Source organism: Asterias rubens, chromosome 20 (genome assembly GCF_902459465.1).
Source record: "Asterias rubens chromosome 20, eAstRub1.3, whole genome shotgun sequence".
NCBI lineage: Eukaryota > Metazoa > Echinodermata > Asteroidea > Forcipulatida > Asteriidae > Asterias > Asterias rubens.
Window position 1 is genome coordinate 5,665,498 of NC_047081.1, and position 26,441 is coordinate 5,691,938.

Sequence of the window (26,441 nt, forward strand, 5' to 3'; positions counted from 1 at the left end):
GGCTCCCTCTGAAGTGGAGTAGTTTTCGAGAAAGTAATTTTCCATCAATTTGATTTTGAGACCTCAGATTTAGAACTTGAGGTCTCGAAATCAAGCATCTGAAAGCATACAACTTTGTGTGACAGAGTTGTTTTTTCTTTCATTATTATCTCGCAACTTTGGCGACCAATTGAGCTCAAATTTTCACAGGTTTGTTATTTTATGCATGTTGAGATACAGAAAGTGATAAGACTGGTCTTTGACAATTACCAATAGTGTCCACTGTCTTTAAAAAGTTATGATTGAATGAGCTTACTAAATTTCAAAAGTGAAATTTATCAGAGCTTTGTCACATGTTGGTCATTTTTGGTAAAAACTGTTGATATTTTGCGATAAATAATAAGGGAATCAGTGTGTGGTGAAGAGGTATTCAACTAGTGGTTTAAACCCAACGAGGCCTGGTTCTTGATAATTTTACCGAGACGAAGTATATTATCAAGAACCAGGCCTCGGCGGGTTTAACCACTAGTTGAAAACCGATTCAACAAACTTTGATTCCCATTCCACTTTTTTCGGTCAAAAAACTTCAACATACTTTGGTCAAAAAGTAAAATACATGTTAATGCAAAAATGATATATTGTTCAATGATTTCTTTCAACACAACACCCCTCCAGCTATGAAATGGTAAGGCCCTAGGGTAAACAACTCCTTATAAGAGAATGCACAGGTGCAATCTCGCGTGTCACACCCATGTTTTTAACACATTTTACTGGTCATAAACAAATGTTTATACAAACCCACGTGACGCGCTCTCCACCAATAAGAATAGCGAAACTGTGGGTATTTATGAAGGAACAATTTTCACTGGTTGATAATTAGTTTCTAGGTATTTCTTAATGGGGCATTATACACTTGTATCCTTGTCTCAAATTAAACTAGTGTTTTCTCTTGCAGTGATTTATAACAAAAACATTTGCCATTACTACCTTTACTGACTAAACATAGGAAATGCACAAGGTTCTATGAGCACTAAACCTTATAAATATTATGTCCTTTCCTGAACATAAAAAAAACAACAGTTGGACACAGCATTTAAGGTACAAACTGATTTGCCTCACAAAGACGCATAACTTCTCAACTTAAAAAACTTGTGTTTACCCTGAATAAACAATTTACTCTAAAATGCCTCGCGAATGATTACCATGTACAATTATGCTACATTGCATTAATGCATTATAAGTGCAGGTTAGTATCACGCACATTTTACCATCTTCAGTGCATAACAAAAATAAATAAAATATGTTCATGTGATAATATGGTACTCTATTACCACTTTTAATTGGTTTGATTGTTTTATTCTTTGAAATGCCTTTTTCAAAAGATCAAACTTTACCAAATGAAGTGAATTGTTAAATTTGTGTCCTTTCCTGAACAAAATGAGACCTTTTCATAGCAATGATAAAGACCATGGTACCTTGAAAACGTAGTACACTATGAATGCAATTTCTTTGGCAATTGCTATACCATGATTATAACCCTTGAACAAAAGTGCTGATAATCAGTAGGGTGTGTGGTTTTATGTAAAACAGAAATGAAAGTTTGTGTTTCAAAGAAAAAAAAAGTAAACAAATTGAATTTTCAGTCAAAATATAAACAAAAACATGTTTTTTCGTAGCCTAGAGAATGCATTAATTAGGGAATAACAGTGACGAGGACCTGGTCTTCACTGCGTGGTAATGACCGGGTTGTTGGCTGGCGCTGTTAACGGACCGAGCCAGCCACCAACCAAGGTCATTACTAGCCACCAACCAAGGTCATTACCACACAGTGAAGACTGGGTCTGAACACTGTTATTCCCATTAAATACCTTTTTTAGCGAATTAAACCGCTAAAATTTTCCAAATTTCGTGACTTTTCTCTCGGCGATACTTCCAGAATGTTCAGGGGCCATATTTGAGCTTTTGATGCTTCCCATCTCTTTCGTGCGTTATCCACATTACTGATCTTGGAGACCATGAGTGACTCTTTTAAATAATCGTCTGTTCAGCGCCTTCACTGGGGTCAAAGGAGGCAAATGATTGGACGATAGCTGTTCTTTGTGCATTTAAACGCATTTAAACGCATTTAAATAGTAACCACCTCACGTGATTCATCTAGTGACTAAAGCAGAATGAAACTCAATCTAGCAGATAGTAATTTTGTTTTGAACTTTCGAGGTTGGATGATGTTTCTTTGACTCATTTGAATGTTGGCATAATATTGCACTAGTGATTAGTACCAAAAATCAATCACTATATAAATGTTTGAGAATAACCAACGACAGGAAACTTTATTCTCAGCATGATTAAGCCTGATGAAAATACAGACCGTGAGTGAACTGCATAGCTTCTGTCACCGGTGCAGCTTGCACAATTTCGCGGTAAACGGGAATCAAAGTTGGGGACCGAAAACATATGAGGGTCGATAACGTACTGTATTTATTATATACTATTATTACTAAAATATAAAACTTAATACAACTTACCAAACACCAAGCAGTACGGCAGCCGTGCAGTATTACTGGTGTGCAAACTGAGGAATCCAACGAAATCGCCAAAGATGTGTTCATTATTTCGTACTTTTCGGAGTTGCTTCCTGTCATCAGAGAGCAGAGCGAAATGTTTTCATATAGAAATTGTAGTACTGAACTGAGTATTCACGATCAAACTGACACATAAAAAAAGACGTCGTACACGTACGTACATTTATCTTGTGTGTACGTTTGTGTACGGTACGGTGGGGTGCATCCAGTGTGTATGAAATGTGTACAGTGTCCACATGTACAATGTAATGTACGGAAGCCCATTAGTGCCACGTTGCGTTTCTCTTTAGCGTTGTAGGGTTTCTCTTTCATGTGGTAGTGTTTCCCTTTCACCTGGTTGCGGCCACTTAATAACCGGCGGCCGCCACTTAATTAACTGGCGGCCGCCAGTTATCAAGTGGCGGCCGCCGGTTATCAAGTGGCGGCCACCACTTAACTAACTGGCGGCCGCCAGTTAATTAATCTTGTTTAATTAAACCTGTCACAAAACGCCAACAGGAAAACATAACGACAATCAGATAATCTTAACTCCCAACTTTTATTCAACTTCTAAAAAACACGTCCACTCGGGACAACATCAGCTTCAGAACGCCTCAGCAATAATCAATACACGCTAGCAAAAGCGCGCCAAAACAACAAAAGTACCGCATCCGCTCAGCACACCTGGATATCTCTAATCCTATACACATGTTATGCAATTGTTATACAATTGTTATACAATTGTTATACAACAGTCAATGCACGTCATTATTGTCCAATCACAGCACAGTTCACACGTAGCTGATTTATACACGCTGTAGTTGTCGTCAGATGAAATTTCATAACAGCAAAGGCGAGCATCTCAAAAAAGGTTAAAAAAGAAAGATGTCCAACTTCTGGCACTACAAAAAAAGGCAGTTATTAAGTCGCCGCGCTAGTTAATAAGTGGCGGCCGCCAGTTAAATAAGTGGCGGCCGCCACCTAATAACCGGCAACCACCAGTTAATAAGTGGCGTCCGCCAGTTAATTAAGTGGCGGCCGCCGGTTATTAAGTGCCGCCGGTTATTAAGTGGCGACGGCCAGTTAAATAAGTGGCGGCCGCCAGTTAATGAGTGGCGGCAACCAGGTGAAAGAAAAACACTACCACGTTTAAGAGAAACGCAACGTGGCACTAATGGGCTTCCGTAGTAATGTAATGTACATGATACATGTACTACGGCCGTGTCCGAAACGGCGACTTCGGCTACAGCTACGGCTAGATCGCGCGCGTCTGCTATTCTTCAACACTGGTAGACGCGCTGATCTAGACGTAGCTGTAGCCGAAGTCGTCGTTTCGGACACGGCCTACTACTACACCGCGGTCTTCCTGGTTCCGACCTCTATCTCAAACACACAAACATTCGCTCGGTCCCAGCACACTCCCTGTTATGAGATAAGGCTGGTGCCGGGGGCCGGGTGAAACTAACAAACCACCAGCAGAATAACTTCCCCTTAACAGAATACAGAACAAGTCGTTCTACTCCTCCCCCCCCCCATTCTCTCCAAAGCTCAGCTAGCTGCAAATACAGCTCCAGAATCTCCTCATACTCTATTTCTATCATGTCTTTTCAACAGAGAAAGTGTTTCTAGTCCTATTCTTAGGTAAGTAGGGGGATTCCAACTAAATTGTTAAGATTTGCTTAATCTATTGTTTATTTTACCCTGTATTTAAGCATATTCCTCCATGATGAGTCCATGATTTAAGCATGGAGAGGTAGTTACCTTTTTTGAATTGAAGTCTTATTATTAGACTCTTATTATCCTTTGTTTTACTTGTAATTGTATGTATTTGTTTTTGACACTGGCTGAATAAATAATAATAATAATAATAATAATAATTTTAATAATTTTTTTATCGGAATGCAATTTCAATTTGAACATCGATCGGATTGCCTGTTATTCTTTAAAAAGGCAGTGGACACTATTGTGGGTGCGTTCGTTTAGCTTCCCTGGGTCAGCCCCGGTGTGTGGCGGTTTTGTTTTCCAGGACGAACGTGTGCAGATAATTACTCACGTTCATCCTGGAAAAAAAAAAGGGAAGGTAAACGAACGCACCCACTAATTACTCAAAATAGTTATTTTGTTGATAGTATCAAACTTTGTGAGAAACGGCTCCCTCTGAGTGAAGTATTAATGCGGTCATCTTCAAATTTTTGAAGCAGCACTTTTAAAAGGCACTGCATCCTCCTCTTACCAGTTTTCACAGTATTAATAATACTGTAAAGTCGACTGGAGCGGTCAAAAGTCTTCGCTGCAGCTTAACAAACAACAATAACGGACACAATAAAAGAAATAACTGTTATGAAGCCAAATGTCTCGTTGATATAAATGATAAGGATAATGGTTTATTTTGATTCCTTCTCTCTCTGGTCGATTCTATTTCTTTTAATGATTCGTTTTAATTCTCTCCTTTTATTAACACAAATCTTAAATCAAGCCCTGGGTTCGCAATTACTGACCTGTTCACTGGAAACGCTCCTTCCTCACAGCCCGCCAAAATCACTTCTAACAAACGCAGCCTAAATTGCCCACTGCTACGGCCTGTGGTCAGCACATGCTGTCCATGTGATCCCCACGCGGGGATCACACGTCGTGCACACACCTTTCATGTTCTGGCACACCGCTGGCAAGAACTCTGGAACTAGGTCAACAATTGCGTCCTCATGCGACTGTTTCGCCACAATACTATAGTATTATTATTATGCATTTTTCTTTGAATTGGGACTGCAAGTGTTCTCTTACACTCTGTGTATGACTTCAATATGGCTAAAATACAAATAACCAGTGCAAATAACCAGTGGAGCCAGCAGTTGTCTTCATTTCACAATATTTTTTATGACATTTTAAAAATGACCATGGTAGGCCTAATTTGCAAAGAATAAACAAAATTCAAAATTAAATAAAGTGTGAATAATTATTGTTTAATCAAAAGAATTCCCCTTAATATTTATAATAAAGCGTAAAAATAAAAAGTGTTAATTGAATCACCAAGCTAATGTTTAAGTTGATTGATTCCTCATTCAGCCCATGGTATAGACGGGCGCGCTTTTATTAATGACTAACTTAGGCTTGGTGGGCGGGGTACCATACCAACGAAAAACAGCATGCTGCCATATCAGTCGATGATGTCATCATCAGCCAATCACCGTGCATAAAACCATGCTGTCTAACATGTCTAATAGTTGATTTTTTTTCGTAATAGGAGTTTCGGATTAACAGTGGAAATCGCTGTATCCGGACGAGACTCTTTGCTTGACAAATAAAAACAAAAATTTTTGTATCTAGGGACTGTTTACATGTACATCGCGCACAGAGCGGTAAAAGATTTGCCACCATTTTAGGGACACCTTGAAAACAGGAATTGGTAATTGCCAAAGACCAGTGTTCTCTCTTGGTGTATCCCATCATTCAGAAGCATCAAATAACAAGCCTGTGAAAATTTTGAAGTTGCGAGAAAATGATGAAAGAAAAAACACCCTTGTTGGACAAGTTTGTGTTGTTATTTTTAAAGAGGTCTAGCTAGAACTCTTTTAATATTTTAGTGAGAAATTACCTCTTTCTCAAAAACTACAGTACTTCAGAGGGATCGGTCGTTTCCCACAATGTTTTATATTACCAACAGCTCTCCAATGCTCGGTACAGTTTTTAAGTTTATATTTGTTTTGAGTAATTACCAAACGTGTACCTTCCCTTAAAAGGAGAAGAGGAATGTAGTTTTCGAGAAAGAAGTAATTTGCCACAAATTTGATTTCGAGACCTCAAGTCAATTTAAGTTTAGAATTTGAGGTCTCGAAATCAAGCATCTGAAAACACATAAAAGGTCACAACTTTGTGTGACAAGGGTGTTCTATCTTTCTTCTCGCAACTTCAACGACCGATTGAGCTCAAATTTTCACAGGTTTGTTATTTTATGCATATTGTTGAGATACACCAACTGTGAAGACTAGCCTGAATACCAATAGTGTCCAGTGTCTTTATCAAGGGGTATTATTACCGGTACTATGTTATGTATTTGCAAATAAGATTATAGTTAGGCCGAGCTTATTATAATAAATAAGAAGGAAAAAAACAAAGGAAAAAAAAATACTGTATGTTGGAAAACAGGAAAGCAAACAATAACTAGATATAGTGTTTGTAGAAACAAACACTAGGTGTTCGGCTATTGTTGGGTCAGTGTTATGAAAAAAAGTGTCGTTCAAAAAAGCTCGTCAAATTGCAAAGAAATCAAAGCCAAACAGTTTTCTCGATGTGTAATAATTTTATGGTAATGCATCAAAAAGTGTACATTTCAATCTAAAAGCCTTTAAATAATCACTTTTCAAAGCATTTTACAGGCACTTCCAGTTTAAAAAGGTCAAAAGGTCAAGGGAAGGTCACCAACATACCCATTTTTGTGTGAAGTACATGAGGCCCTTTCATTGACGTTTAGATTGTCAAAATAGCTTTTGTGTAGTGCTGGGCGAATAGTGAAATTTTGATATTCGGATACCGCTGGCCAACTATCAGAAATTAACCGGATATTCAAATAGTTTTTTCGCCGCTAGAGGGCGCTGTTCGTTTGTGAATGAGATCGTATGGGCGGATTGATATTAGTTTTAGACAGTTTCACTCGGTTCATTCATAAAAATAACCGGATCTAATTTAAAGATGGCGATTTGCTTTTTCTTTTTATCGTGATTGACTCTACGTGAAGGAAAACTTTCGTAATCTTTGAACAAAATACGTCAGAAATGTCATTGTTTTAACTCTTCACGGAGGAGGTGAGCATAGTTAAATACTTAATTTATGCTGTTTTATGCTGTCTTAATAGAAGTTTCATAAGGATTCAGACAAAACATTCATATCAGTTTGTCGCCCGTCGTCCGCGGAAAAAAAAGGCATTTCGCGGTTACGGATAGGAAAACCTATTCGCCATTAACAGGATATTTGAATAATTCGCCCAGGCCTACTTTTGTGGTATAGGAAATGTGAACTGATGAATAATGACGACTGGAGAAGAGACTAACTAACCGGAAGGGATTTTTTTTTAAACACCTTGAAAACAGACTACGTACCTAAAGCCCTTTCATATGATGTAGATTGTCGAAATAGCATTTGTGGTTGAGGGCATAGGAACTTATGCATAAAGAAGAGACTAACTAACCAGAAGGGAAATGTTTGTTTGAAAACGCCTTGAAAACAGACTACGTACGTTAAGCCCTTTCATATGATGTAGAGATTTTCAAAATAGCTTTTGTGGTTGAGGACCTTATGCATAATGACGACTGGAGAAGAGACTAACTAACCGGAAGGGAAATGTTTGTTGAAAACGCCTTGAAAACAGTCTACGTACGTAAAGCCCTTTTATATAATGTATAGTGAATCGAAAAGAATAATTGTTAATAGCTCGTAAAAATGCAAAGAAATCAAAATGAAAACGGATAACTTTCATACATTTAATTATTTTATTTCTACCACTATATTCAACGGGATCTATAAACAACATACATACAACAAATATTCACAAGAAAAAGCCAAGCTGAAAATCTTTTTGCTCATGAAAAATTATAGGATTTTTCAAAACAATAAACTTTCGTTAAACAGCAAAATAAGCCATGCCATTGTTAACTTTAGACTATTGAAAGAGGCACTTGTTTTAAATCAAAATGTAAAACGAAGACAAATCGAGGAAATGGCAAACCTAAGCCCCTCGTCAATTTTGACTTAAAGGGAAGGTACACTATTGGTAACTGTCAAAGACCAGTGTTCTCACTTGGTGTATCTCAACATATGCATAAAATAACAAACCTGTGAAAATTTGAGCTCAATTGGTCATCGAAGTTGGGAGAAAATGATGAAAGAAAAAACACCCTTGTTGGACAAACCCGTGTGCTTTCAGATAGGAATAAGAGACTTCTAGCTAGAAGAAGTCTTTTATTATTCTAGTGAGACATTACCTCTTTCTCAAAAACTACGTCACTTTAGAGGGAGTCGTTTCCCACAATGTTTTATACTATCAACAGCTCTCCAATGCTATGTTACCAAGTCAGTTTTTAAGGTAATATTTGTTTTGAGTCATGACCAAACGTGTACCTTCCCTTTAAAACATAAAATGAGTTAAGCAATATTTCTACCTGTGGCTGTGGTTGTATCATGGAAATGAGGAATGCAACACAGTGAGTGGAAATCTGTCACTGGATCAAAAACCATTCCGCTGATTTTTTTCATAATTTGCTGTATGCTGAAGAGGCAAAAATAACAAGAAAGTTAAACAAAGTATCTCGAGGAAAATCAATTTAAGCTGAAACTGTTAAAAATAAAGTCTTTAAATTTATTATGATAGATTAATCAGTTAACCAGCTGTTTGAGGGGGCTAGTAAAAAAATCAAAGTTAGGAGTTGACACAAGGAAAAGTTAGTGGAAAATGCAATTATACTGTTTTTGAAACACACAACTTAAAAATGAAACAAAAGGAAAACATCACCGCAGGCTTTTTTAAACACGCTTAATTGTCATAAAACATGACTCACATAAAACTTAACATAGGCTGACCATTATTTCTTACAAGTCACACAGTTTTACCTCACCGTTCGACAGCCAATGGTCATGAATACCAAACGTTCCCTAGTTCAAAAACATTACCACATTCACCAATTAATAATAAAGGATAGCCTTTATAACACTCGTTTTGAAAGCATTGATTTTCACGCAAAGCTTACCATTATCACCGTGTAGACTGCCATTAAACGGTCCAAAGCACCCTTTACTTTTGGGCACTGGTTGATCAATGTTACGTCTCTGCTTCTCTGTGTTTGATCAAAACACGACCAATGGCGTCTTTTTCTGCTTGTATTTTCTCACGTAATTAGAAGTATTACGAACCACTGAAGTAGGTGGCCATCTCAGCGTAGCTTTGTCTTCAATACCACCTTCACCATTAAGCCATCAGAAGTGCAAAAAGGAAACAATTTGACGCATAAAATTCAGTGGCATTCGTTTCCGTTGCGTAAGTTCCACCATATTGTTATATGCATTGATCATCGGTACAGCGTAATAACACGCACGGTCGGAATCATAAACAACAGCGTAAACAGACGACATTCTCATTACTGTTTCATTCGTGCTGTATGTAGGCGCATCCAACAGGCGCGGCTATAGATTTGTTAAATCTTCAACTTATGTTTTGAACATGTTGTGAAGGTCACAGTGGGGTCATGTCTGTGAAGCGTTCAAAGCTCTTTGCAAGACCTTTCCGATGAGGTATACAGAGCTGCCAACCTTACATTGAGAAAATCAGTATTCTGAAGCCTAAAGATCAGTATTCTGCCAATGAAATAAGTATTTTTCTGCGCGACACCACTCGACTACCCTTTGGTACTTTAGCTACCTTTACGCATGCTATTCTTATCGTATAATCACAGCTAATGGCCTCACAATTCAAACCTACAAGATTAACTGCCTGTTGTACATGTAGACTGCAGCTGCCTTTTTGCAGTTTTGAAGGAGATTGTCGGGGAACTGCATCTGGTGGCACAATATCTTTTTGGACTGACTTTGTATTTTCTACGTAAGGAAGTCTGAGAGTGTCTGAGTACTGAGGCTTGGACGAAATACGGTGGCATTTTTTCTCACCAGACTGAAAATCCTCTCATCATCTGCATTGCTGTGGGGCAATGAGAGTATTGCCAGCATGACCTTTGGGAGATGGACATACTTGAGCTGGCCAGTTGACTTGTCTCTTATACCAGCGATATCCACCCATGCTTCATCTGATCTTTTATCTAGAGACACATTTTCAAGTTTATCAATCTGAAACTGTGCAAACTCCACTTCAAGTTCATCCAGTGCTTCTTCCATGAACTTGAATCTCTTAACAAAAAAGGAGAGTGATGAATATGTAACTTCCATTCTGTTATTTGGATTAGCAACTCTTGCATGCAGAAGCACTTCATCATCCAGGGGAAACTTACTGATTACATAGTTACAGACAGCAACATAATACTCTCTCACAGATGTGTGGAATTCATCCCTTTCCTTGGATGAGAACTGTGCTGCTGCAAGAAAGTCTCTTACATTCTTCCCAACAATGATATCTTCATCTGCTTTTTGATTGCATCTCTCCTTGTAGTCACATAACTTGAGTGATGAAGTACTAACAATCACTGCTGGTTTGACAAAGCGAAGCAAGATGTCACGTAGGAAGTCTTGCAACTTCTCATGAAGGAGGTGTACTTTAGGTGCGTCTTCTTGAAGCTCCAAGTTCAGTTTGTTGAACAGAGGAATTGTTTGCAGGAGAAAGATACAGTACAGCTTATTGTAATCGTTATTGAGTTTGGCATGAATTCCAGCAGCTTTACTCAAAGATGCACTTGCTGAACTGCCTGCTGTGCCACTGTTTCTCTGCACTGACTTGGAAGTACTAACATTTTTAGTTTCTGATGATTTGTGTGACTTCTTTGAAGTGGTGCCTTCTGTCATAGAGAGTGAAGTGACCGTCTTTCTACTGAGCAGACCTGGTGTAGTCTTCTTAACAGCCAATGTTCCTCCAGAGCTCTTTGATGATCCTGTAGATGCAGCAGTTTTCACAGCCTTGTGTGCCACTTGACCTCTAACACTTGTCTTTGAACTTGCAATTAACAGTCTTGGTGCAGCACTAGCTGTGCTACAGGTCTGTGAATGTGAAGAGTTTTTTTTTTTTTTGCCCTGTCCACTGTCAGCAGAGGGTGGAATGGTCTTTGTAGAAGATATGTGAGCAGTGACTGCTGGGCCTTGGTGTGTTGCAGTGCTACTAGAAACCTTCTGTCTCTTTGGCAATTTGGCACTCTCTTCCATCCTTCGTTTTCCTCCGACACATTGTCCTGTGTGTTAGACCTTCCTTCCTCATTGAAAATATCACAAGCCTACATGTACGTACATATTCATGCCTTTGTCATTCAGAGTATGCACACATTGTTTAGAAAAACATTGTAACAACATGAGAATGCTGTTAGTGTATAAATTATACATTGTATACACATGTCTATGACCTATATTGTACATCTTACATCACAATAAGAGCTAAACCTTCTCATCTCGAAGCCTCGGCTTTGGATTTAGCTTGAGGCTCTGTTCTCTTGTCTGAAACCCTTGGCGCTGAATTACACGCATGCGCAAAAACAACTGCGGGGCTAAGCTAGCCTGAGCAGAATCCAAAGCAAAATCCAGTCATTTCAAAAAGTGCCATAGTGTCTTCCCCTATGCCTGCCCAGCCATTCATACACTTCCCTGCATGTAGGCCTACCCTGGTATGTGTCACACACAGTCTGCATTGTTGATTGTGTGCAGCTTGGTTTTCACATGGCCCTAACTTATTAGTTTTTCTGTCATGTCTGTACAAGTTCTTTCATATTTCTCATTTTTTAAACATTATGTAAGTACACAGTATTTGATGCATCCATCCTTGTTGCTGTGTGTCCATGGAATCGCTATTTAAGGCTGATTTGTACACATGTACCTAGGCATGATCTGACAATCAACAGCACACAACAATTCGCATTTTACATGAAACTATGTTTGGCCATTTTAGCTTAGACTGCTCCTAGCTTAATTCACACAACCCATGGGGATACCTGTACCATGTCACTTATGACTACTGTCCACCATGCTTTTCATTTTGGAACTCAAATTAACATAATTATTTACCTTGACTTCCCATGGCTGTCCAAACTGGAAGTAAACAAATTATTTGAATTTTCTTATCGTAGGCAATAATAAAAGGGAATTCAGTCTTAGTTTCTGAGGATGAAATAACCTTGGCTCTCTGCCTACTAATCTTAATGATAGTATGTGTTTAATGAAACATTTATACAACTTTTTTTTTTTGTACAGTTGAATGGCAGTTGGATGAGATGTGTTGATTCTTGATTTACACATAAGAGACTTTTACAGCATGGATTCTCAGGAGGTAGAGGAGCATAGAGATAGAATGTATAAGACCATAGTACAAAGGTAATTACCCAGTGTATCATTCACCATTTCAATACCATTGTCCAGTTTACTCGACCACGCAATGCAAGCACTTCCTTACCATTGTCAAGCGAGTTTTCTCGACAATGCACTGTGTTGTGTCTCTGTACCATTGTTGAGTTTACTTGACAAAAAACGAAAGGCCCTGTGTTTGAGAGCCTGTATTTATTTTGTTTGGCGCCCTCTGTTGTTGGGTTTTTGATATACATTTTACTTCAAAGCATTTTACAGGCACTTCCGTTTAGACAAGTCAAAAGATCAAGAGAAGGTCACCAACATATCCATTTTTATGAAGTACGTGAAGCTCTTTCATATGATGTTAAGATTGTCAAATAGCTTGTGTGGTTGAGGAAATATGAACTTATGAAATACTGACGACTAAAGAAGAGACTAATTAATTGAAAGGGGAAATGGAGCGTGACACTATACTACACGTGTTGATGAACAATTTTTGTGTAGTTCTTTAGATATGAATTTCTTATCTACTTATTATTATTGTTATTCCAAAAACGAATTTTAAAAAACCCAATGTACAACATGTACAACATTTACCCTCTGGCTTAAACCAGCAGGAACAAACTTGTGAACATTTGAGCTTGATTGGTCGTCGGAGTTGCGAGATATTAACAACAAAAAAAGACACCCTTGTCACACGAACTTGTGTGCTTGATTTCGAGACCTCAAATTCTAAACTTGAGGTCTCGAAATTAAATTTGTGGAGAATTACTTCTTTCTCGAAAATTACGTCACTTCAGAGAGAGCCAGTTCTCACAATATGTTTTAAACTATCATCCTCTTCCCATTACTCGTTACCAAGTAAGATTTTATGCTAATAATTATTTTGAGTAATTACCAATAGTGTCCACTGCCTTTGCGTCATAATGACAGCTGTTTTTTTCTTTCAAATTGTTAATTTTGTTTATGCTAACGAGAATATAGGATATGAGGGAATTCATAGTGGGGTATCAATAGAAACTTGGTTTGTGGTAACAACATGTATGTATACTTGCCAGTTCTTAGAGAACTGTCTTTCTTATTCTACTATGTCGGTAGTGCAGTTTATTACGATCCTAGATGCTAAAGTACACAAAGTAGTCCCAACCTTGTACTTGTTTTGTTTGTTTTATTTGTTTATTGTTTGTATTTTACAGTTCATCATTTGCTCTGAATTTGAAAACGTTCAATATATACTTCAGTGACAGCAAACTGAATCAACAGCTTCAAATAGTACAGGTATGTACATGTACGAGGTTTAATGCCCACTGCCATTAAAAATGCATTCTGTGAGTGCTTTATTAAAATCACATGTGTACATGATTTTAACTTGAAATGTTTTCCTGAAGATGATTGCTTTTTGGTACATTCAATTACAAACATGAGACATATTTTAGTGCAGACATTATTACAAGACTACTACATGTATGTGTGCCCATATTGTTTATTGATAAATACATCGGACAGTTTTGCTATTCCTATTGGTGGAGAGCACGTCACATGGGTGCGTATTAACCTTTGTTTATGACCAGTAAAAAGTGTTGAAACATGGGCGTGACACACGAGCTTGCACCTGTTGCAACGGCTGAAACAGTTGTGCCACATCACACAATACACGCGACGGGCACAGCATTCCCTTATAAGGAGTTGTTAACCGGCCATTTCATAGCTGGAGGGGTAATGCGTTAAAAGATATCATTGAAAAATTATAATTTTTGCCTTTTTTTTACTTTATGACCAAAAAGTGTTGACTTTTTTTTGACCAAAAAGGTATTTATGAATGGGAATCAAAGTGTTTTGAATCGTTTTCAACAAGTGGTTTAAACCTGCTGTGGCCTGGTTCTTGATAATTTACCTCGACTGCGTCTCGGTAAAATTATCAAGAACCAGGTCTCGTTGGGATTAAACCACTTGTTGAAAACCTCATCACCACACATTGATTTACTCATTTAAATAAGGGAATAAAAGGGTGGCGACGAGTTTTTCAACGTACGTTTAAAGCCGGCATGGTCGGCGGCCGTCGGCAAGGGCCTTTATCGCACGACAGCGACCCTGCAAGGTTTTAAACAGACATTGAAGAACGAGTCACGACTCTTTTATTCCCATTCATAATTGTTCTTTTGTTAAAAAAGCGTAAACAAATACAGTTATAGACACTTTAACAATTGAAAATTTGAGGTTTGAAATATTATTTTCCATAACTTTGTGAAGCATCTGTACGAGGCGCGTGGGTTGTGTGTACGCGTGCGCGCTTAGATCACGCGCTGGTAGCTTTGATTTGCGCGTTACGCGTGATAATCTTGCGCGCCCGACATGCGGAAGCCAGCTCAGCGTGCATAAACAGAGCTCCAGTGTACATTAACAAAAGGTTTATGCACACCCACGTGATGCGCTTTCCACCAATAGGAGTAGAGAAACTGTCTGAGGTATTTATGAATTGTTTTTCTGAGATGGCTCCTGAGTTAGCATATATGCTCATTTTGAAAGAAACTTGTGAGTTTGATGTATACATGTACTTATGATTGGTATACATGCTGGTGACCGACTGTTTGTGATTCTTTATTTGAGATCCATTTTGACTGGCAATGTGTGCTCTTTGTAGGAGAATGGGGTTTACATTCTGTTTGGAATGCTAAAGATTTACTGGGGAACTCAGAAGGTGATACGACTGAAGAAAGAAGAATTGAGTTGGAAAAGGAAGACTACACGCCTCGGGTATGACAGTGGGCTTGATGAAAAGCTGATGAGTGCTATGGGAAGTGGTGCTAAAAACAGACGCTCGCTGACAAGACAGCATGAAAGTCTGCCTGAGTTCTCTGCTAATGATGGCAATGATCATGATAGCCAGGATGACCAAGAAAGAACCCAGAATAGTTCAGACACTACTGCACGAAGAGATCGTAACTCAGATGCTGGTTTAGATTATTGGAATAAACAGGCAGTGAAAAGAAATGATGACAAAAGGAGTGAGAAAGGTGACACTGGGGAAGAGGATGAAGAAAACACAGTGGACGAATCTTTTGGAAGAATGGGACTTTCTGTAACAATGCCTCGCAAGTGTAACCTACAGAGAAGAACTATGTCATTTAGTGGTCATCTCTACAATAGCAAAGTAAGGGACTAACTTCACCTTTACTGTGCATGATTAGCATATGCACCATGTAGTTCATTTTCTTTTAATACAAAATAAATTTGAAATAAAAGTTGCATCCCCTGAAGGTGATCCCTGGCTGCCGCTTCCTAGATTGTATTGTAAACTTGGGTGTGATCCCTAGCTAAACGACAGTAATAGTGGTATGGCTTTTTTGAATGGCACCCAAACAAAGATACGGTAAAAAAAGGGGGAGAATGCCAACACGGGGCTAGATAGCTCAGTTGGTAGAGTGCCAGTATATTAACCTGGAGGCCGTTGTTATGTTCATTACAAAAAAACAATACTTGTATCTTGAATAATACAACGTTGTAACAAATAAAGCTTTAAAGCCTTCTGTTATAACTTAAATGCATTCAACTTTTGATGTGCATTTAACAGATTGAATCCAACTAACCCTCTTGTTTAAGATGTTAGTATTGAAATTGTGAATCTATTCTCAATAGCGTAGTTACACCTAATTCTTTCCAGACAGCAGTATTCAGACCAAAGTATGGAACAATCTCTAATGTCAGGGTTTCAAGCAGACAGACAACATCCGAAGTCATCAGTATGCTACTGAAAAAGTTTGCAGTGGAAAATGTTCCTGAGGAGTTTAGTCTTTTCTGGGTTTTGCAGCATGGAGGTTTGTATCATTTGATATTGAAGTTTAATCAACACGAACAAGGTATAATGTGGTCAAAAAACCCACTGACAACCTACATTGGATGTTACGCATAATAGATTTTATCAAAATTAATTTGATACATTCATTTATACTTGGCAAGGTACAATCGAGATGCACTTAACCTTGCTCAATGTTCATTTTTTCCTTATCTTGTTTTTCTTGATTCTACTTCAAAATATGAATATTATAGGCTCTGACCTTTCCCAAATTAGTCAAAGATGGTTGGCATAAGTGGACTGTCCTACAGCATAGTACATAACAAAAGGGTTGGTGTCTCAGGTTGTACATGTTGTAGTGCACTTGTATAGTATTTGACAGATCACCGGCTAGAGCATTGCAGCAGCCATTCTTTCTCTCTTTGTTGCAACCAATATTGCTATTTCTCCATTGTATTTATTTTGTGTACAATCTTAGCAAGATCTTATTCTATTGAACAAACCTTTGTTTTGCAATGGTTGTCATGTTTCTTGTTTCAGAAACCCATGCATTCCAGCCCAATGACTTTCCATTGTTAAAGAGAGTACAGCTTGGACCTGATGAGAACGTGGCCAAGATATTCATCAAGGAGAAGAAAGCTGGTGAAGTATCTCCTGAGGTACAGTTGTTTTTCCTTTTCTGGGTCACATGTTTGTTTAGCTCATTACATGTACAATGTACATATATACGCTTGAGGCTGAGTTACAAAAATTTAACATAACATCAAAATGTTCCGTTTTTTTTTTGTATCATTGGACCCAGCACCAACGCAAGTCATGTCTCTTGGTATGGGGGAAACTTGGCTTATTGACATGTCATCTGGCATCAGACTGCTATGCAAATCCAACAGTGTGCTGCGAAATAATAGCAAAGATGTACAAATTCAAAACATTGTTCTGGTGTAGAAATACTTATTTTTAAGTAAAAGAGATGTGTTTTTGGAATCTTTTTTATTATTGGCAAGCTGTAGAGCATTGCAAGCCTATGTTATACCAATTTCTGATCGGCGTCTGTCCGTTTGGCCGTCCGCGTTTTTGGTTTAAGTTTCAGACTTTGAGTTGATTTATTTTTGGTATGTACATGTACAAACCCAAGTGAGATTGTTATATATACTTGTCAGTAATTTTCAGATATGTCTTCCAATATTGTTGAAGTTTTGGGAATAAACAAATGTTAAAGTTTTTGGAATAAATATTTTTTGCAAGTTTTATTTTCAGGCTCAAACATTGACATCTGGATTTTAAAGAACCAAACTCAAAGTTAAACCTTAAAGTTTTGTAATAATTTATTCAAACAAAAATCAATTTCTCTGTCACTAGTTTCAGTTGAATGAGATGAAACAATGAAGACCTTAAATGGTCATACATGTAAATCCTTATTGCAATGATGTTCTGACCGGACACTTAAAACAAATATTGCTTTTTACATACAGATACATATGAAAAGATAAATTTTATATTAATTATAATAATTCGGGGGGCTAATCATCCTTACTCACAGCTAAGAGCTGGATTGCGAAGGACGCGGCTACAACGTGTCGAGAAGCTGGCATGCAAGGGCGCCTTTGGCTGCCAGCCACATCAATCCATTATGACCGCGGAGCACAGCCAAAGATCGAAAGTGTTTGATTTTTTTCCCGAGGGAGGAAAACCGGATGGTCTGGAAAACCCTTGTGGCACAGCAGAGAATCAAGGCACAACTCAACTCACATACCACCTAAAACTCAAAGAGTGCATCACTGGATCCAGTTGAATGAGCTGAAACAATGAAAAACTTATGGTCTTAACTCCTTATTGCAATGATGTATTGAATTGAAACTTAAATCAAATATTGCTTCTTACATGTAGATGCATATGAAAAAAAAAACTCAAAGAGTGCATCACTGGTTCCAGTTGAATGTGCTGAAACAATGAAGCCCTAAATGGTCATAACTCCTTATTGCAATGATGTATATTGACTTGAACTTAAATCAAATATAACTTCTTGCATGTAGCTTCATACGTAAAATTTAAATTTAAAGAGTTTATCACTGGTTCCAGTTGAATGAGCTTTAATAATAATAATAATAATAATAATAATAATAATAGTTAGAATAATAATAATAATATAAAAAGATGAAACTCAAAGAGTTTATCACTGGTTCCAGTTGAATGAGCTTAAGCAATGAAAATCTTAAATGGTCATTACTTCATACTTGTCAATGTCTCCATCCTTTTGACCATCAGTTGATCAAATAATTGGTTTTTCTGTCAGTCATTGGTTCAATCTGGCGTTTGACAGCTTGCCGTGGCAGCTTCGCTGTCTAGTTATTATTATTAAACTCAAACTGTGTGAAGTACAGTGCTCAGTAAGAACTGAAAGTAGTAGTCTACCTTCTACAAAAAATGCAAAAAAATACATGCACTTATTTGGGTCTGAAATTATAAAAAACAATGATTCCATTGTTCCAGTAAGGTAGATTTTAATTGTTGTTACATAGATGTATAATTTATATCTACGTCTATTTACAGGTAGCACAGTATGTCAATCTTCAGTTCTCTGAGTTGCAAGCCATTCTGAGGAAATTCCAAGAGGAGGAGGAGAAGGAAGTTTTGAAGATTAAACAACGGTAAATTCTTGCTCTTTATAGTGATTAAAGTGTGTGGATCATCAGTAAACAGTCGACTCTCGTTAATACGAGGTCCGTTTCCAGCAGCTCAAAATATTTCCGATCAAGCTAATTTCAATGCACTATGCACAAAGTGCATGACAAAATAGCCGCACATGAACACATAGATAAGGCTGCTGCAATGGATAACTACATTATGAGCATAGGGTGAATGTACTGCCAAAATCAGACTAATAAAACTGTTTTAACTAAGTTCGTTTAGTTTGAAAGTTAAACATAAAGATTCATAAAATTTACATCATTGAACAAAAATGTTTGAGATTTTAACTTGCTATTCTTGTTTAGTAGCCAAGTTACGGTGAAAAACTTTGGTTGCAGCTAGCTGCAGTTAACAAATATCTTGTTTTCATCAGTAACCACCAGTGTAATGCTACATGTTGATGGTTCATTGCTAACGCGGGCTATCAGGGAAATCTTGCTGATGCATTAAGTATTAATTGCGCAAATAATTTAGCTTTTCATTTTCGGTGAAAGTGCACTTTTAAAACTCAATGGATAATATTTTTTTTCTCTGAAGATTCCACATGAATTAATAAATACTGACTCATATGGAATCTGCTTGTTGTTTGAAACCGTTGTTTGAGGTAGGAATGCCTCCTAATCCCACCATTGTGCAGAGTATTGATAGAACAACCCTGCTCACTGACTCGTTACTCCAGTTTCTGATGAGTATTGCTAGCTTTAACATCCAGTCAGCACCTCTATTGATAGTCTTACCAGCCATAAATAATAACATTTTTGTTGTTGGAGGGTAAATTTTAAATATTTTTTTGTTTATTGTTTTCGTTACAAAAGGGTTGAAAGCAACTATTTGCTCTTAAGGGCCGACGAAATTATCTCTTTGTAAACGTGTTCTCGCTACTACAGTGCTCTTATAATCCATATTTTAATTTATTGAAACACGCACGGGGCAGTTCGGGACCAGCAGAAAACTTTGCATTAACCGTAATTCGTAATATGCGAGCTCATAATTAGGGGAGTTGCCACTTGCAGATATGCCAAGGTCAGAGACCAGCAAGATATATTCCCCCCTCTCCGGCTAAAATGATGTCCAAAATCCTCCCAATCATGACATCTGCCTGTCGAGTCTATGCTCGAGGAGCGCATTTTATAAAACGAATAGGGACAACCTTGTGGGCAATCTACATTTTGCGCTCTGCAGCATTGTGCCGAAAAGCGTGCGCAAACTGCATTCACACTCTGTTTGTATAGTACATTGTACATGTAGCTGATGATTTGGAATAATTGCGTGCAATCTGCGGATTGTGCACATTTTGTAGAATGCGCTTTTTGTACACACAAGCGCCGTATGCAATGCGTTGTCGATATGGATCACGTTGTGGATCACAAAATCATGAGCCTCAAATCACAAAGATAGCGGTAAATTGTCTTTATGTGTACTGTTTTTTATTTAAATTTAGTTTTAAAACTTAAAGTCACCTGGAAGTGGTATTTTGTCAAAATGAAGCTTGTCACTAAAATATGTGTTTTGATGAGTGGAGTATGAATAAACAATTAACTAAGGTTTAAAAAAATTAGTTTCCGTGTTATTTACAAATTTGAAAATAAGTCCGACCCGAGGGCTAGAACTTGTGGCTTTACAAGAGACAATAACTTGAAACGAAATAAACAAAAACCCTTTACAAGTTCTTTAAGGAGAAAGTGTCATTAATTGCAGCCAACTCTGTTTGTAGTTCTTCTTGCTCCAATATGCAGCGAAGGTCCAGCAACTTTGAGCTCATGAATTAAGATACAGCTCTGACTTTGTTCGACTCTGTCAGTGTCATAAAAAGCAATTTTGTATGAAATTCTCTGAACATAGTACTGGAGCACTTTACTTGTACGTATACGTATGTACTTTGTAAAATACATGAATGTTGACAATATTGAATTAACAGCTACATGTTATAGGCAATACACTGTACATCAATCTTTAAAAGGATTACATAGAAATATAAAATGCAGCCTTACCAATTATGATCAAGGATATAATTGAGTACATTGTATAGTGATTGACATGTATTGACATGTTGCAGCTGACATTGCTGCATGACACATGTTTTGGGGACTTTTGAGGCATTGCATGGTGAGGTATCGATGTATACAGTTTGTGGTAACACCATGTGTAAGTTAAGTAGGATCTGAAACTTGGCATGGTGGAAATACGATATGGAAAGGTTTGCGGCAACACCATGTCATGACTATCTTGACCAAGTAAAGCATACCAATATCCTAGGAATACATCAGTTGACAAAAACCTATCTTGGAACAAGCATTTAAATGTTTTGGCATGTAAAGTTTCAAAAAACTTCGGGACATTTTGTAGTTCTGAAAAGAACTGTCCTAAATTAAGAAATCTGCCGGGACTACTACTTTTGCTTAGTGGCTTGAGTGGACTTCACTGCCACAGAGTGAATTCTTTAATCTACAACCTATGCATCGACCATCATGCATACAGTGTCATTATTAGTTACACACATACTGTATGATCATTAACAAATGTGACTTTTATTTGATATTATTTCCTTTTCAGATACTCTCAGTATAAAGCTAATCTGCAGAAGAAGATCTCACTCCTGCCAGTAGAAGTGTAGGTATCATTCAATATCCCTCCTGAATCCTTAATGTACATGCAACCACTCAATGTGAGCCATGTGGTGTACATGTACATACTTTGATTGGGTTTGGCCACACACACCAACTACTCTATCCTGAATCCATTCTGCCTAATGCATACATGATGTCATTGGCCAATGCTCTATATTTGAATACTTGTTGCAATAAAGGATGAAAGAGATTAAAAAGAAAAATTACACAGTGACAAATTACACTGTGACAAGAGTATTTTACAACCATCTAAAATACAAGGGTGTCACCCAACAAACTGAAACCTCCGAAAGTAAAGGAGCAATTTAAACTACAAAAGGAGGTCTACAAAAATAGGAAGCAAACAAAGAAAAAGAATACAGGGACAAAAAGCAGGGGATTATCTTTTATATTTGGAGTTGACTATGTGGCAAGTAATAGGCAGGAATGACATTCTGTAGCGATTAGTGTGGATTCATGGGGGGGAGAAGAGTAAAGTGAATGGGTAGGATTTTGCATAATGACGCGAGGCTGTAGAGATAATGGCAGATTCAAACGTGCAATGTAAATATTTAACATCATGCCAATCGTTTTGCAAGCCATTTTGATGACCTGTTCCACTCGATGACTGGAATGGTTTTAAGACTACCACAAGACATTGATGCAGAAGGTCATAATAGATGAGGTATTAAACACTTTGGTAAACATAAAATAAAATGTTGTTGCGAACATTAAATGATTTAAGCTATGGACAAAATACGTTGAGTGTCTATAGCCCCTTTCACACGACAGCAATTTAGCAAGGTTCCCTTGCTTAATTGTGGCATGGTTGTAAGATTTTACAAAATGCACCTCGTGTGAAAGGACAATAATTTTTGGAGTGTCCAGGGTCCCTTGTCAAATCTTGTCCAACATTGCTACATTTTGTCGGAGGTCGGATCTACGACAAAATCTTACACTAGCGGAAGTTTTGACCAAGGACGTGGGCTACATCATCGTGTGAAAGGAAACCTTGTTTATTGAACGACGTTCTAGGTGAAAATGCCCATACAGCGCGTGCTATTGTTGCCCATGGATACAGTGCTTGCTATCGTTGGTGCTACAGTATCTTGTCCAATCAAGTTGATCAGGATTACCAATTCTTCATATCACTCTCATGTCGCACAAGGGTTGTTATTTTTTTTTAACTTTGCAGTGGGAAAGCTCACAAAATCAGTCACACATGGTGATAACAAATAAACAATCCACGCTTGTAAATTTGCAAGGGACCCTGGCTACATTTTGGCAGTGGGAAAAGGGCTTAAGTGACCTTAGCAAAAAGTTTCTCATAGTATTGATTTTCCATATCGAATTGCTTGCAACAGAAGTGCCAAGTTATTTTCATTTATTCACCATTTCAGCTCTACTGCCATACAAATAGATTCAATATCAGTCTTGGCTTTAAGGTAGTCAAACACAATTTCTTGTTTTTTGACGCATTCAGTGCTGAATTATGTAGGAAGATTTGTCTTACATGTACATAGAAATCAAACCAGTCCGTGACATGTGATCAGCAGATTTGTTGATGAAACATGCCTTATCACTGATTCTGTAGTTAATAGAATGAAATGAAAAAAAGAACTTACATGTAGGAGAACACACAAACTTGAGGAGCACTGGTATTTGAATGAAATTTTGAGTTAAAAAATAAAACCCTTAATTAGTTGCTTAAAACGTATAGTACCAACACCTATTACCTATTTCTCTTTTTAATTTGTTAATTTTTTTCCCTATGTTTTGATATTCTCCTGCAGGGTTAAAGAATCAAAGTCTCAAACCAAACACAAGGGAAAAATCAAGAAGAAAGGCAAAGACAAAGGCAAAGATAAGAAGAAGAAGTGAGACAAATACTTAATCTTAAACATATAATGATTAATTAATTTACATTGTGAGGTAGTATCCTTTTGTGTACCACACACAAAGATCCTTGTCAATTGATTTGTATAACATGTACCATCCATTAGTCTGCCATGTACTTTACTGCTGTGACATTCCATACAGGTCCAATACTGATAATTAAAGGACACTTTGCAGTGACAAAGTAAACATTTCCTGCTCCAAATGAGTCAAGATTCTGAAAAGGCAGAAAAGGTTGGTACATCGAGTCATCTATGTTGATATATATTGGGTTTGCGGTAACACCATGTCTTTATCTACAGCATGTATATTGATCCCTCTCCATGCAATGCCGTCATTTACACTGTACATAGTTGTTTGGAAGTTTTTTAAAGAATGGCATTTTAAAAATATATTTATTGTTTACTATGAACAAGTTTCAAAAGACAAGCATCTATGTGTGAGTTATATAAAATACAAATTGAATGCATTTTATTTGTCCATTGTGACGCAGAATATAATCAATGAAATTGATTGGAAATGGAATAGTTTAGAATTCACCTGGTGATTATGGTTTGTCACGCTGCACTCAAATGCATCCTTTATTTGTAAAACAAAAATGATTACAAAATATAAACAAGCTGGTGTCATTTCTATTTGCTACACCCTACATTTGGTACATGTCAAGCCATGGTTCATTTCAAGATTGTACATGTACATGTTGATAGCGGTTTACATAGCCTAATGAGCCTTGTAGTCTCTTGTCAAGCTGTCCGCATATTCACACTGCATTGTTTGAAACTCATCAAACGGACAACACGCCACCTCAACAGTGACGTCATCAGTGTCAAAGTAATATTTGAAATTCTACGTTTTATATTTGAAAACCCCGACTCCTAAACCACACAAGGGATTTTGACAATCTATACATCTTTGGAAAGGTCTTTGAAAACTTAATAAAATCAAACAGACCCAAGTCTTACCTTAACGTCTGGTCTAGACTGGAAGTTTAATTGAATAAAAAACCTATTTTTAACTCTGTAGCCAAAATGGATGGGAGTTTGAGCATAGTAAATGTGTATGAAATAACCATTCATAAATACCTTAGACAGTTTCGCTATTCCTATTGGTGGAGAGCGCGTTACGTGGGTGTGTATAAACCTTTGTTTATGACCAGTAAAAAGTGTCGTGGGCGTGACACACGAGCTTGCACCTGTGCTTATAAGACAGTTTCTTAATTCCTACTGGTAGAGAGCAGCTGCCAGGACAGTTGTTCCACATCACGTGATATGCGCGACACGCACAGCATTCCCTTATAAGGAGTTTTTTACCCGAGGGCCTTACCATTTCATAGCTGGAGGGGTGTTGGGTTGAAAGAAAGATTGAACAATTATAATTTTTGCATTTATTTTACTTTTTGACCAAAAGGTGTTGATGCACATAGTAAAATAAGGGAATCAATGTGTGGTGAAGAGGTTTTCAACTAGTGGTTTAAACCCGCCAAGGCCTGGTTCTTGATAATTTACCTCGACTTCGTCTCGTTGGGTTTAAACCACTAGTTGAAAACCTCTTCACCACACATTGATTCCCTTATTTTACTAGTGCATCTCCACAATTGGGCCTTGAAAGCCTTTTTAGGTAGATTTCGGCATGTTATAAGATTGCATTATTATTACACTTTATTAATGAGATAATCAGTAATGAGATAATCAGTAAATGTGAAACTATTTAAAGTGCCCTTTTGCAACAAGTTATTAAATTGTTTTTAAATGCAAATTATCCACCAAACTGCACCAAATTACATGCACTAGTATACACATATTGACTGGCAATGAGGTAACTAGTGTACGTCTATTCCCCCACGGGCCTGTGAGTGACCAGAAGAGGGGCCTATTTCCCTCGGCCGATACTGAATTATGCCAGTCAATATGTGTTCTATAACACAGCTCGGTCTTAAATGTCAAATAAGAACAGAAATCTGGAAAAGAAAGGAAGTTTTGCAGTTACAGTTCACGGTCAAGAGAGGGCACTGTAACCGGGCACTATTTTCAAAGACTAGTGCCGCTCAGGTACTAGTTCCCGCAAAACACACGCGCGCGATCACTAGACTATATTAGTTCATCCCACGTGACCGTGTTTCGGACAACCAGAATACAGAACAAGAAAGAGGTGTGTTATAATGTCGTCTATTCTCACTCCAGAAGAGGGACTTATTTCAGGTGGCCGAAGTCAATATATGTTTTATAACACACCTCGGTCTTAAATGTGAAATAAGAAAAGAAAGTTCAGGGTTCAAGTCAAGAGAGGGCGCTGTAACCAGGCTCTATTTTAAAAGACTTGTGCCCGGCGAACACTATTCCCCCAAAACACGTGCGGGCAATCACTAGATTATCTAAGTTCACCCTAAGTGACCATGTGTCAGCCAACCAGAGTACAGAACAGGCAAGTGGTGTGTTATAATAAGGGAATCAATGTGTGGTGAAGAGGTTTTCAACTAGTGGTTTAATCCCAACGAGGCCTGGTTCTTGATAATTTACCGAAACGAAGTCGCGGTAAATTATAAAGAACCAGGCCTCGGCGGGTTTAAACCACTAGTTGAAAACCGATTTAACACACTTTGATTCCCATTCAAAATACCTTTTCGGTCAAAAACATCATCACTTTTTGGTCAAAAAGTAAAATAAATGCAAAAATTATAATTGTTATTAAAAATGATTTCTTTAAACACAACACCCCTCCAGCTATGAAATGGTAGAGCCCTCCTCTTCCCTCCCGTAAACAACTCCTTATAAGGGAATGCTGTGGGCGTCGCGCGTATCGCGTGATGTGGCACAACTGTTTCCGCCGTTGCTCTCGACCAATAGGAATGAAGAAACTGTCTTATAAGAACAGGTGCAAGGTCGCGTGGGTGTCATGCTTATGAATTAACACTTTTTACTGGTCATTAACAAAAGGTTTATG

General features: G+C 37.7%; 2 protein-coding genes across 3 annotated transcripts in view; one reads left to right on the forward strand and one right to left on the reverse strand.

Moving 5' to 3' along the window:
* The window catches only part of LOC117303776 (inactive ubiquitin carboxyl-terminal hydrolase 54-like), a 49,260-nt gene extending 46,563 nt beyond the window's left edge, over window positions 1-2,697 (reverse strand). For both annotated transcript variants that reach the window (XM_033788128.1, XM_033788127.1), the window contains exon 1: window positions 2,505-2,697. The gene's annotated coding sequence lies outside the window, so the exon portion shown is untranslated. The remainder of the gene's footprint in view (window positions 1-2,504) is intronic.
* A 1,274-nt stretch (window positions 2,698-3,971) lies between these two features.
* Window positions 3,972-24,624, forward strand: LOC117304128 (ras association domain-containing protein 2-like). Its single transcript, XM_033788630.1, has 9 exons — window positions 3,972-4,181; window positions 12,426-12,545; window positions 13,715-13,796; window positions 15,160-15,669; window positions 16,180-16,333; window positions 16,852-16,970; window positions 18,862-18,959; window positions 21,553-21,609; window positions 23,399-24,624. Exons 2-9 carry the CDS (start codon window positions 12,487-12,489, stop codon window positions 23,484-23,486), a joined length of 1,167 nt encoding a protein of 388 aa, XP_033644521.1. The 5' UTR covers window positions 3,972-4,181; window positions 12,426-12,486; the 3' UTR covers window positions 23,487-24,624.
* The last annotated feature ends 1,817 nt before the right edge of the window (window positions 24,625-26,441 follow it).

Coding starts and splice junctions, on each gene's coding strand:
- LOC117304128 (XM_033788630.1), top strand. CDS start 12,487: ATGGATTCTCAGGAGGTAGAGGAGCATAGAGATAGAATGTATAAGACC. Junction 16,334..16,851: donor CTGGGTTTTGCAGCATGGAG/GTTTGTATCATT, acceptor TTCTTGTTTCAG/AAACCCATGCATTCCAGCCC. Junction 18,960..21,552: donor GTTTTGAAGATTAAACAACG/GTAAATTCTTGC, acceptor TTTCCTTTTCAG/ATACTCTCAGTATAAAGCTA.